This window comes from Lepisosteus platostomus, chromosome 9 (assembly GCF_059453375.1).
Source record: "Lepisosteus platostomus isolate fLepPlt1 chromosome 9, fLepPlt1.hap1, whole genome shotgun sequence".
Taxonomy (NCBI): Eukaryota; Metazoa; Chordata; class Actinopteri; order Semionotiformes; family Lepisosteidae; genus Lepisosteus; species Lepisosteus platostomus.
Genome location: NC_142619.1, coordinates 36,738,011 through 36,752,452, shown reverse-complemented (window position 1 = coordinate 36,752,452; position 14,442 = coordinate 36,738,011). Strand labels below are relative to the sequence as shown.

General features: G+C 36.6%; 1 protein-coding gene and 1 pseudogene across 1 annotated transcript; both read left to right on the top strand.

Annotated features, from left to right (window-relative positions):
- Positions 1–1,155: 1,155 nt before the first annotated feature.
- LOC148654916 (LINE-1 retrotransposable element ORF2 protein) lies at positions 1,156–2,909 on the top strand. The gene is given in 3 exon segments (XM_088646602.1): positions 1,156–1,172; positions 1,627–1,827; positions 1,829–2,909. Coding segments are annotated over 3 exon segments (1,299 nt in total).
- A 54-nt stretch (positions 2,910–2,963) lies between these two features.
- LOC148654915 (uncharacterized) overlaps positions 2,964–14,442 on the top strand; it is a 60,346-nt pseudogene continuing 48,867 nt past the window's right edge.

Below are 14,442 nucleotides of genomic sequence, written 5' to 3'. Positions count from 1 at the left end.
TTGTTTGGTTTCTCCACTCAGTTCTCAGTTTAAAAAATATTCTACTTCAAGTGTATTTTTTCCAGTTTCAGCATAGAGTATATTAAGCAGTTGCCATTGTATCAGGCTAAACATCTATAAACATGTGACCAATTCATGGTAAAGAGACTCATGTGGTAATGACAAAATAACAAAATGTGGATAGATAAATTACAAATCCAATTAAAAGTGTTAAAAGATAAAAATAAATTTAAATATGCACCAAGTAAAAAATTGAGATTAGCCTGTTATTAAAAACTCAGCAGGAAGAAAACCTGCAAAACACCACAGTCCTCCAGGACCAGGGTTAGGAACCACTACTGAAAGTAAAGGTTATACCACAGGGACAAAACCTTTTGACGGTGAATGCCTGGGATTTGAATTCTCTCATGGCTTACATATGGTAATGATTCAAAGAAATAAAATCCTTCTTAACCCGATGTAAAACTCTAGAAATCCCTTAGTAATTAGAAGCTGTTCATTCCAGCTTCCTACTGTGCTATAACAGGTACAATATGAATCTTTTTAATTAAGTTAAAAATCCACCATCAGTGGTATTGTCCCCAAGGTGTGAGTGTACTTATGGTAAAAGAATAACAGGTAATGCATATGTAGGTGCTGAAACCGAGAGAAATTTATTCATGGAAGTCAGATAGAGATACTGTATACTATCTTGCTTTCAAAATTAAGAATTGTGCGTTTTGAACTTAAACCCTCTTTAGTTAAACCAAGTGATTTAATTTGAATCAATTATCAGTTTACCACACTTTTTGCACGATATAAAAAAGAAAACCTATACAATTATAGGATTATGATTAAACATAAAATACCCCTCTATTCAGTATGAATGTATATACAGTCCTAAGAGAGTAAATTCACAATTACAAATGTGAAAAAGTTATATGTAGACCTCCTTGAATTCACAGCTGTATACGCCAAAACAAAATGTAGGCATGGTATAAAAAAAATGTCCCTTATGCCTCGGGAAGGCAATGTATCAGAAACAGTGAAAACATCTTTGATCTTTATTGTAGTTCACACAAAATGATCTGCTAAGTCCAAGAAAATGTTAATACAAAGAATGAATGGGTATCCACAGGTATGCCAATGACAATCCTTAGTCTTACTTGGTAAAAAATGTATGGACACAGCAGGTTAGTCTTTCTCCAACATCAACAACAGATTTGGAATGTGTTTCAGCTACCTGAGCACAGAACTTTGCACTCACCTTCTACCAACTTGGAATATCATATTCTGATGCACATGATCCCTTTCAATTGCATTTTAATGATGCCACTTACAGCTGTTGCAAAACATATCAAAGCTGAAAACATGGCAAGCCAACGGAATACAGCAAATACATTTCTCTTAAAGAAATATACTATCTTTTTTCATTTGAAATTAAGATGGTAAACTACAAGCTTTTCTTACAGGAGTGGTACAATAGTGGTGCATCACCTTGAAAACCTGGCAAAAACTTAGCAGAGGCACATAATGACAGTCAAAGAGAAGAAGACCTAGGGCAGGGCTACCATATAGAGAAACTAGACCCACCGGTGTCTGAGATGAATATAAGTGAACCTACATTAAAGGAAGTCAATGACATAGAAAAGCAAGGAGCAAATCGGTGTCTGGACCAAATGGAGTGCCATACAAAGTTTATAAGAACTGTCCAAAACTTTTGTATAGACTATGAAAGCTGCTAAAGGTGATTTGAAGGCAACGAAAGATCCCTCCATGTTGGCAGAAAGCAGAAGGCTGTTTCGTACCAAAGGAAAAGTTGTGTGAAATAAATTAGTTTAGAACAATATCTTTTAAATGTAAATGGGAAGATATTATTTGCAATTCTGTCTCATAGGCTGATTATGTACCCGACAAGAAACAACTACATAGACACTACAGTGCAGAAAGGTGGTGTCCCAGGGTCTCAAGGGTACATTGTAATATGTGTAATATGTCAACTGGTCAGGGAGACAAAAGCGGACAACAAGGACTAGGGAGTTGTGTGGCTTGATTTTGCCAATGCTTACGGCTCATTGCCTCACAAACTGATTGAAGAAGCTATGTGTCATTATTTCATTCCAGTAAAGATACAGGATATAATTAAAGGGTACCTGAGCAATATAAAGATGAGATTCTCTGTAGGAAATTCCAGAACCTCCTGGCAAAGACTTGAGAACGGAATCGTGACTGGCTGTACAATTTCAGTTACTTTATTTTTGATGGCCATGAACCTAATCATTGGATGTGCACAACAAGAGTCCAGAGGGCCCAACATGAACTCAGACATCACAATACCACTGATCAGAGCATTCATCGATGACCTAACAGTAACAACTACTACACAAGTACAAGCTAGATGGGTTTAAAGAGCTCTGGATACAGCAGTGAAGTGGGCAAGAATGAAGCTCAAGCCCCAGAAATTGAGATCACTGGTAATCAAGAGAGGAAAGATCACTGACAGGTTTGTGCTTAGCGTGGAAGGAGAACAAATCCCCTCCATAAAAGCACAAAGAATTAAGTGCCTAGGGAAATGGTTCGATGCAACCCTAAAGGATACAAATAATATAAGAGAAGTGGAGAAACAGACACTAGAGGGATTGAGGTTGATTGACTGAACAGGTCTACCAGGCAAGTTTAAGGTGTGGCTTTACCAATATGGATTATTGCCAAGGCTTCTGAGGCTATTGATGCTTTATGAAATTGCAACCACCACAGTTGAAGTTATGGAGAGAAAGGTAAACAGTTTTCTCCGCCGTTGGCTAGGAGTTCCACCTAGCTTTACTAGTCTCGGTTTCTACAGCAGATCCTCAAAGTTGCAGCGTCCTATTTCATCAGTAGTTGAGGAGTTCAAGGTTAAAAAAAGTCAGACTTGCAATAGATTTACGTGACTCAAAAGATGATAGGATTATAAAATCAAGAATACAGACTAGGCCAAGCAGGAAATGGAATGTAGCAAGTGCAGTGGAATCCGCAGAAAGCCAACTGAAGTATCAAAACAATTATTGGACAGCCAACTGTCAGCCATCAAGGTCTGTGCTTTGCAAGTACAAAATGAATTGAGGAGAACAGCGTAATTCAAGAAGAGATAAGAAAGAAGGAAGAGGTTCGCAGTTTGAAAGTGATACAGTTGGGAAAACAGGGAGCATGGACAAGTTGGGAAACGGATAGAAAGCTAGCATGGAGTGTCATTTGGAAACTTGAGCCTTTGTGGATTCAGTTTCTATCACGCTCAGTCTATGATGTCTTACCCACTCCAAGTAATCTCCATAGATGGGGACTAATTGAAAGCCCCTGCTGCACACTGTGTGGAAGAATAGGCAACCTTGAACATGTGTTATCAGCCTGCAGTGTGGCACTAGGGCAAGGCAGGTATCGGTTGAAACCACCATAAGGTACTCAGGGAACTAGCCTTGAATTTGGATAAATTTAGAAATGGTATGAAACCTCAATCAGCAAGATCCAACATTAGTTTTATCAAGGCTGGAGAAAAGAGCACAGCACTTGCACAGCACTTGGAGTTAGATCTGCCGGCATCCTTCAAAGACACTTCAGCTGAGATTGGTTAATCGAGGTCGACATACTGTAGACAAGCAGCTTGTATTTCCAGACATAGTCCAGACAAACCTGCGACCAGATGTAGTCATGTCGTCCTACCAGAGAAAGGTTATAATCCTCATTGAACTGACAGTTCCTTGGGAAGAGAGGTGCCAGGAAGCTTTTGAGAGTAAAAAAGCAAGGTACGCTGAGCTTGTGGATAACATCATAGGCAAATGGTGGAAAGTCTGGTCGCTGAACTTGTGGATAACATCAGAAGCAAATGGAAAGTTTGGTCATTTCCAGTTGAGGTACTGTCGTTTTCCAGCCCAGTCACTTTGGAGGATTTTAGGAGAGTTGGGGATCAGTGGCAACAAATGATAGAGGCACCAGAAAAAGCCTCATGCTGGCTCTGGTAAAGACAGAATGAACCATTATGGTCACCACAGGCAAGCAGTGGCTGATCATCACTGCTGTACCGCTATCCTGAAGTACTGGGTTAAAGGACGAAACTTCTGTTGCCGGATAGACCTAGCTGATGATGCCAAGGCAGACTGTTTCCTCTCGTCTGTATTTGATACTTAAAAATAAGCATATTTTCCCCTTAATTTAATAAATTCTGTAGTTCCACACAGATGTGTTAATCTGCCTTTCAATCATGCTGCCTTCCCCATGAAACTATCCCAAGGTTAATTTGCATCTGAATAAACATAGTAAATGTCAATATAGTTTAATATTTATTGTCATTTGTTAGAGAAAGTTTTTATCTCTAAGCAGCAATTTGTTAAAAGTTCAACTCTCTAAAACATTGACCAGGATTTGAAAACAGACCGTCACTTTTATCACTCTGCTTGAACGAGCGCAATTAAAAAAATGCTAGTTTTTCATTTTCCTTTACACTGAAAAGAGTCATTATATAATATATAAGCAAATTGAAATGACTAATGTTTCTAAGGAACTAAGGAAGTAACCCAAAGACCCGAAGTTCATTTCGTTTCAAAGTTTCAAAATGGCACAATATGAATTAAAACACTAAATGAAAACTTGCGTGAAATTACTGAGAAACATGCACTAAAAAACATAAATCAAAAACATTTTGCCGTAACTGTGGCATTGTTGTAGCCAAAGTGTTGTGTCCTTAAAGAAAAACCCTTTATATTGTGCAGATGCGTATCAGCTCCAGGGCAATTTACAGTATGTGACTAAATCACTACTCGCCTCTTTTTTGGCTTTCAGTGCTTTTAAATACAATCTGTTTTAAAAGTTACTATGTATAATATATTTTTAACAATCAAAATGTAAAATAAATATATATGAATTCATCTGTGGTGTTATGAATACAAAGAAAAGAATGAGCAAATCAGAGTAATATATCAACTAGATTATATGTTGTCTACCTCGTAGGTTATACCAAAGATAAATAAATATTCATTTACTATAGTGAACCAAACTTTAACAAATGTGTTTGGAATAGCGGTTTAATTCTTGAGAATTATAGTGCAAATAGACATTTTATACTCAAAGATCCATTGGCCAAACATTGCTTCAAGAGTTTTGAACTTCCCAATGAAAATGGAGCTAGGCTGGTCATTATCGCAGTCCATCACAAGCGATTGTAGTCCAACTGTGGGGGGCTCACGAATTAAAAGAATTGGTTCATGAGTCACAAGTCTTCTTCCATTGCAGAGTAAATTATCAGAAATCAATTACATATGGAGTCAGTTTATTGACCTTGGGTCTTAGATAAAGTTAATTATTTGCAGTCACATGACTGGTAATGTCAGGTTGCCAGGTTAGATGGAGAGAGCAAAGGAGTGAGCAAACAGGGAAATGAGTTGTGCAGTATCTTTTAAATCAGGAAATCACAGCTGGTAGTTATGACATAATCAGATATAGTATTTATGTCTAGCCTACAGATTCCTCATTGATAGGATATCATAAGGGTGAATGATTGTGTACTCTAACGTCTTGTGTTACCACTGAGAGGAGCCATATGGGACAATACATCAGTTAGAAATGGACAAAGCATGGTCTGTCTCACAGACTTGTGATATGCTACTTATTATAGAGGCCCCTTCTAGATGCATTCATAGTGCAAAGGAAAGATTAGAAATCTTTGATAACACTTAATTCTAAGTCTAATATAACTTGCCGCTTCAGCTGCTTGTGTGAAAAATTGTCAGACCTTCAGGTTTAATCTAAGTCTGGTCAGAATGATAATTTTTTACATTTGGTTGTGACTCAAAACTACAGTATCATTTTGATTGAAATAAAAGAGGAAAATAGAATAAACTTGCTAGTTCTCATGGAATGCTGTGGATTCAGAATGATTAACTTTCCTGTACTGCATCTTCTACTAGTGACAGTACAGTAGCTTTAATTTGCCTTGAGACTAGAAAAAACTGATAATCCTGTAATTTTAATACTCTAGTTTATACCCTTATGTCTTCTGCATTAGAAGTATTACCGTCTATGTTATCAATATTGGTGTTTCAATCAGTGAATATTTGTTGATGCCATGGAATCAGTCCACTGTTTACACATGGTTTGCTTTTCTTAGTTACTTGCCACATAAAAGTATTTGGAGCATGAATTTTATTTATAAAAGACTTTGTATGAATTGTGTATTTTAGTATTCTCATCACTTGCACTTTTTCCAATTCATTTAATAATCTGAGAGCCATAAAATAAAATGACAGCTCTTTTATCAGTTTGAAACACAAGCTGAAAGAGGCCGAGATTAATTTCTGTTTTTTTTATAAGGGAAAATGCTCACAATTTTGCTCAAATCCAAGTTCTTTAATGCAGTAATTTAGCAGTCATAATGCTAAATTATTCCAAGTTTGTAAACAGTAAAAAAAAACATTACATTTCAATGATTATGGCAGAAAATATAAAAACAATGGAAGTAAATCTGCTATAATTATATTTGGCTTCTTGCAAATATAAAAGCATTGAAAACAAAAACAAAGAAATTTGATAAATATTTTATTTAATTGATTTTTACTTAAAATAATCAGAAAACAATCTGATGGCAACTAATAACCAAGATTGATGCTTTAAAAATAAAACTTTTTAGTGTTTTTCTGTAAAATACACTGTTTGCTGTTATACAGTACATGTTTTCTAGTCCACAGGTTAATGTGACACAAATGTAATATAGGTAGTATGAAAATTAAACTGAAAGTACATCAACGTTTATATATTGCTATGTGGAACATTGCTCAAGCATGAAATTTACTGAACAGAGTCTAATATTCTGGTTAAATTCCATTAACATTTGTAATCACTTAATGTTTCACTAATATGATAGTCATTATTTAGTATGAAAGCCTGTAGCTTTCATACTAAACTTCCTTTTGGTCAGCTCTGTTTGCGACAAATGTTAAATCGGTGATCCAATGAATCCAATAATAGTCAAAATTATATCGCTAGAAGATCACCACTTGTGTAGCATGGTTCTGGTTACACTCTTGAATTAACTACTTTGAATTCCATCAGGAATTAATGTCCAGAAAGATTTTGTAAAAAATGATTTAAGACAAATGTTTCACAAACAAGAGTATATGATTTTCTTCAAGTTTGCACACATTGATAGCTTTACAGCAAGTGATCACTACCATTCCTCAGCTACTCAATTACAACTCGAAGAGTTATAATGGGAAGAATCCCAATTTTCCTTCCCTTAGTAACACTCAGCCCTACAGTACTATTTATTGAATTAGACACTACTGTAGCGGCGAGGCTTATTAATAAGAAAGAATTAAGTGTTCTGAGCCTTCCCAAATGAGGCCCCATTTCTCTGTTCATCTCTGTGGTGCAGCCACAGAGAAAGTATTCATGCAGGCTGATTTAAGGTTCCTTTGATAAAGGACAGCTCCCAAAGGGGGATGCACTTAGCTAAGCCTGGCTATCATGATCAATGGTCATCCATTGGCGCCTATCTGTCTAGGGAGTGCCAGATGGACATCTGGACTGCATTCCTAAGTGTCAGGAGTAAGTGACTCATATCTCACCTTGATCAACCAATCAGGGACTGGTAGGGCCGAGTAACCCACGTGGGACTCTGATGCCCATGGAACTTTCAGCCAATCAACGAGCTGAAGTTCCTCCAGGTAAAAACAGGCAACACAGAGAGCCTGAGAGATTCAGAGAGATTCAGTGAGATTCAGAAGGAAAGATTCAGGGATTCAGTAAGATTCAGAGAATTCTATGGACAATTCTAAAGGGAATTCAAAGGAGAATTCCAGGGCAGGACGGCCCAGGAGCAGAAGGCTCCCAAGGGCAGGACATTCTCGCAGCGCGCCTCCTGACCATCCTGAGACTCAGCCCGGACAACCACGGAACGGCCAGTGTGTCCGAGTGCCAGAACTTTCCTTTGTTCTAAGAGTCTAGAGCGGAGGTTGCCAGAGAGTAACCAGAGCGATCCACCCGAGGTTAGCACCTCTTTGCTTTGCTAGTTAAAGCCAACAGTAACTAGCCGGTCAGTGAGCATCAGCAGCGCACCGTCGCAAGCCGCACAGCACAGCCTGGCACCGAGCCAGAGAGCGCGGATTGGACAGCAACAAGCCTGCAACTGTTTCTTTGTGCCCGCAGGAGATCTGAATCCCCACAGATTGGATGAGTATTCAACTTCACTGCATTACTGCTCGAGAATTCAATTGTTATCCCAACCAGTTGATATCAATTTAATTCCTAAGAGTTATGTACTTGTTTTGAGTATCTAATGTAGAAGTTATAACCAAGTTCATTTACGAAACGGTCTAAATGAATGATATACTGAACGTATGTCCTCTTGATATGTGTAACACTTTGTAACTGATTGAATATATATCTTTTGTATTCTGATAACCCTCTCGATAAGATCTGTTAGGTTTACATGCATATTCTATGTATTAATAAATGTATCCTCGTGTATTAGTACCTGTGTGTGTGCGTTGTTTGAGTTATGTCGCATGGTTGGATTCTAAAGCCATCAAAAGAATCAACTTTGTGATTTACTGCTACAATTAATAATTGTCTCAGTACAGATGCAGCCATTCAAAATGGGTGAGGTATTTCGCGGCATACCCCGGTGGGCGTGTCACAGTATCACGCGGTATCACGCATTTCACGTGTGTCACGTGACTAACTATCCGGCGTCGCCTTGTAAAACCGCCAGGGGGAGCTTAACCTCTCATGTACAGCATTTGAGCCTTTAATTTTGAACTGTGTATTACAGCATGTTAATCATCAGTCATTAAAATGTTGGTATATATTATGAAAGCAAGATTGCTCAGTTGGACAGAAGTACACAACCTACCTTTATCAGAAATATTTATGCATCAAAGCCTTTACTGAAGATATTACTAATAGTATTAATAATGGATGACTTTGGACAAGCTGTATACTCAAAGTATAATTTCTTTAGCACATTTGTACAAGCACTTGGAATCTGTCCAAGCCATACTTTGTCAGGCATTTTGTTTTACTTCAACGGGGCATAAAAACTTCCTTGCTTTTAACAGGGCGTTTCATAATTTCTAGCTACGAAAATGATTTAAAATGCGACACCTATCATTCAACTAGAGCTTAAAATATCACAAGGAAAAATACACACCGGTATTCCATTTCTCCCTAAACATTGTAAGCTTCGAAGTCTTTAACTAACGTGATACCGGAGTCAACAAGCATACTTTTAGAATTTGATTAAAAGGGAATATAATATGGAATCGCGTATCTAAAGAATTTAATAACGGTATGATTATATCCGTGTACTGCGGCAGGACTGTGTAAGGCTGTTTCGCCTACCTGAACATGCGAGCTGTCTTGTAGCCTACTGGTCTAGGTGCGTGACTTCCAACTGGTAGGTTGTGTGTTCGAATCCAGCTGGTGCTGGACTTTTATTTTAACAAACATTTCTTCGAAAAAATAGGTAAGCGATATTATGGACAATCAATTGACTTTTATATTTCAAAATATCGCAACATGATCGATATTTGCGATATTTTGAATATATCTTCCCTTCTGACAGTGGTTCCTGCTTCTATTGTGTGTGTGTGTGCAACAGTAAATTTTTATAGAGAAATGGAGGCGGGACAGTATGCGTTACAATATAAACATTTATATTGATTTAAATCGTGTTCTGATTTAAATCGCAAACGCGTGTTTAATTATGTGTTTTTTAATCATGATCAGGCTAATGCATTTCTACATTTTCTGTATGAACCAGCTTAGAGGTTCATACAGAAAGACAGCTTGTGTTTAAATTGAGTGTAAGGTAATTTATGCTTCTAAAGTCATGGTCAGTATTGTTGTACTGTGCTGTACTGTGTCACATTATTTTATAGCGTTTTTATTGCGTTATTAAATCCGGTGGCGCTGTGTTAGTTTCCTGACTCACATTATTTAAACTGCGACACTGATCATTCATCTCTAAATAAACTTTATTTTATATAGCATTTTAAGCGAATAGGTAATTAGATTGCTCATAAACCTAATCACTTTTTCTTCATAAACACAGCGTGATTGCTCTCTGAAAATGCTTTTCCTTTATTTTTAAAGTAGGCTCAGATTTCAACTATAGATCGTATTATTATAAACTTTCTTGGAAAAATGTATTTTATGTAAACCATGTTTGCTATTAATTCATTTAGGGCTAAAATACGTTCATTGTCTTCTAATCGAGTCGAGTTGACATTGGAAGCCTGCCACACCCGGACCGTTAACGCATTAGCACGTCAAAGCCCATTGAGCCAGTATTGGCTTTAGTATCCCCCCCTTCTCCCCTCAATTCAATTCAATTCAAGGTGTTTTATTTACATGACAGATGGGTACAAGCAGTGTTGGGTACTGTATGTATATTGTAACGCTTACGGCAGACAGGCACTGTGTAGGAGCCGACGCACCAGAGCAGCGCCTGCAATTGTTATATTTATAACTTAGTTTTTAAAATTAGTCAAGCAATACGAAGCATCTCCTTTTACTTAGTGCCTGAGCATACTGCAACGCGTGTGAAGCCCATAAACGATATTAATTTTGGAACTTAAACATACAGTATATGGCTGGTCTCGGTACTTTAAAGAAAACATACACACCAGTATTCCATTTCTCCCTAAACATTTTAAGCATCGAAGTCTTTAACTAACGCGATACCGGAGTCAACAAGCATACTTTTAGAATTTGATTAAAAGGGAATATAATATGGAATCGCGTATCTACAGAATTTAAAGACCAGACAATCGCAAACTCGTTTTCAATAAAATTATTTTATTCATTCAGCAGTTTGTGAGAGGGACATCCAGCAGGGAGAGACACACACACCGGTTTTCATTGACAACATTGTTTTTTTTTCAATTCCTCTTGTCTAACAGGAATGTTTTGTTTGTGGACAGACTGTTAGACAAGAGGAAAAGACTGCCTCCTCCTACGAAGCATTTCGTTGATCCGATCACGAATTCTTTTCCAGTCGTACGCAGCAAGGGTTGAGAATCTCCGATTCACCATCGTACTAATGGTTTCCCGGAGATTGGGTTAAAAAAAAACAAAAAACATACTAACAACTGTGCCATCCTACTCCTTAGTTAATACATTTTATTATTCATAAACAGTTAACATTGTTAGCAAAATATTTTGAATTATATTTAACCCTATTTTTTCTTTAGTTTTGTATTTAACTTATTATATGATAGTCAGACTTAATGTATATTTGAACAATGAAAATATATTTTTACAAGATTTTACATTAAGCACTTAAAATTAATATGGTTAATAATAGTAAACTGTAACATGCTGTAACAAGATCGGTTACAAGAAGAAAATGCTTTCAGAGAAAATGTTTCAACCAAACTTATTCCCACACACCCCGCCCCCACTACCATTAGAATATACACAAACATTTTAGCGTTTCATTCTGAGCAGAAGACCCTCACACCTGAAGAGTGCTGGCTGTGACGAATTAAACCGGTTTTACAGGTTTCAATCACAGACCATGTGACATGGGACTCAGTAAACTACAGTAACACCGTATTTGATAACGCTTTAAAAACGCTATAAAATAATGTGACTTGGCACAGAACAAGTTTACAACACAGTACAAAGATAAATGCTGACCATGACTTTAGAAGCATAAATTGCCTTACACTCAATTTAAACACAAGCTGTCTTTAGCCCTCTAAGCTGGTTCATACAGAAATGTAGAGATCCAGGCTCAGAACACACAGCTTCATTAGCGAATACATATGCAGGACAACTAGAGAAGACGTTTTACAGAGGGTGGATTTTTAGAAACATCCCATCAGACATCCCATCATATTCACAACGTGAAATCTAGAAAATAATATTACGTAACCAAAATCCGCAATATGGAAACAGAACCTGTGTAATTGTTGATAGATGATGTACTCGTAACATTTTTTCAAGACGAACTACAACATTTAAAAAATGACTTGTATGTACTTGATATCTCTAATCAATCCACGGGTCCCAGCACAAAACGAAAGTAAAACGCATACCGTTTCTCGCTTCTTATTGCTCAAAAGTAATTTGACCGTATGAAATGCATAATATAAACCTAGAAACATATACGTGAGCAGTACTTAAGCACTGTAGTATCGGTGTTAAGACATACCTCTCAAATACTGTAAATCAAGTTAAAAATATCTCAAGACCGATTCTGGTCGTAATGAAACCATGCAAGGGAGTTTTTATGTCCGTTGCAGTTCTTTTGCAACATGAATATAATTATATCGTTATTAATTTCTTGAGATACGCGATTCCATATTATATTCCCTTTTAATCAAATTCTAAAAGTATGCTTGTTGACTCCGGTATCACGTTAGTTAAAGACTTCGAAGCTTACAATGTTTAGGGAGAAATGGAATACCGGTGTGTATTTTTTTCTTTAAAGTACCGAGACCAGCCATATACTGTATGTTTATGTTAAGATTTCCCTTCAGTGGTAAAATTAGATATGAATATTCAATACTTAAACGGGCACAGTTAAGACATTAAATATACATGTACATATTGTATACAGTACAGTTTGCATACGGTAATATGTTTATGTTACGCGATTAAAAAATAAATAAATAAAACTGGAAGGTCCAGCACCACCATTATGTTTATATGGTTGTTTTTGTTGGTTGGTTGTTATTATGGTTATTAATAATTCGATCTATAGTTGTAATCTGAGCCTAAATAAAAAGAAAAAGCAAGTGATTAGGTTTATGAGCAATCTAATTACTTATTCGTTTAAAACGCTATATAAAATAAAGTTTATTATTAATTTGCTGGACAGAGCGGTGAACATTATTATGCATAAGACAAAGATAACGATCCTGATCAGTTTAGAAATCTGTGTACGCTGTAAGGTTTTTACTTCTTAAACTTTTAAAATACACGTTTTGAATGGAAAGAATCCTCTTCCTGGTATAGCACGCCAGCACGTCTTTTTTCTCCAATCAGAGGGGTGTCAGATGGTGTCAGCCAATCACCATTCTGCGTTGGGTAGCAACGGGTGACTGTTCTCAGGCGGAAGATGTAAACAGCTTAATGTTCGTGTTAAATATTTTTTTTTAATTAAAATTCATTCTATACAGCAATCGCATATTTGGGTACCGTTTCATAAAACTTTCATGCTTAAAATGTTTAGGGAGAAATGGAAGACTGGTGTGTATTTTTTCTTTAAACTACCAAGACCAGCCATACACAGTACAGTTTACATACATACAGTAATGTTTTAAATTAATATCGTTTATGACCTTCAGATGCGTTATGCTCCTCTTCTTTTTATGCTCAGCTACTAAAATTTCCCTTTAGTGGTAAAATCCATATAAATATTCAAAACTAAGCGGATTAAAATGTGCACAGTAAAGACATTAAATGATTCAATCTTTGCACTACCAACCAATGCACCACGAGTGCCCCTGTCGGTCATTTTGGCCAGCCAATCACTTGCCCTGCGGTATGCTCCGGTGCCCCGCGGTGGCTTGTGGGTAGGTTACCGTACCGCGGGTTTTTACCGCGCATTTTGAATGGCTGCATCTGTAAATGCCCAAACCCTACAGAACTGGTGCCTTCAGAGAGCCACTACATTACATTTTGGCTATGGCTACATTACACTACCGTTAATTGAAGTACTTTTCTTCAAATGCACATACAGTACTGTTACACATCAAGACTATCACTGGTCTGCCTTGAAACATCAGATCTGTTCTTTTTAATTTGTTCTTGTCCTCCATCATTTTTTACATAATTGTGCCAATTATAAATATCCTGCCGCTCTGTTGCTTTAAGATAACTTTTTTTTTTGCGTGACTTGTAACAGGTCACTTCAGCAAAGTTTTAAAGCATGATTAAAGTACAAAGAAACTGCATGCTTAAATATGAATAATTATGTTTAAATATAAAATATGAAGTTAAACAAATATGGATTTACCAAATATTTATCCAAGGGGGTCTTGTGTAATCTTGCTAACATGCCTTTATTATTCCTTCTCCATTAACTTGTCAGATGGTATAATGCTAATTTAGTTCACTTGCATGGAATGGCTTAAATTTTTGGTTCAAATGGGATAAACATATACAAACTATTAAAAAAAACAATGAAGATATATAAAAAAGTAATGTCATGCATAATAATATTCTATTTCTATGTGAACAAGTCTGAAAAATGTGATATGGGTCTAATTCATTACACTCAGTCAACAATAAAAAAAACTTTAGTAACAAGAAATACAATTGTGCAGAATACTGTAAATTGATGAAATGAAAAAAATGAAACATTAAAACCTGATAAGAGATAGGAGAATTATGATAGCCTAATGTGTTGTAAGGAGATACCAGGCAGAAGGGAGATTGTGTTATTTACCTTTCTGTCCAAGGAGTATTTGGAAGAATTAATATTTA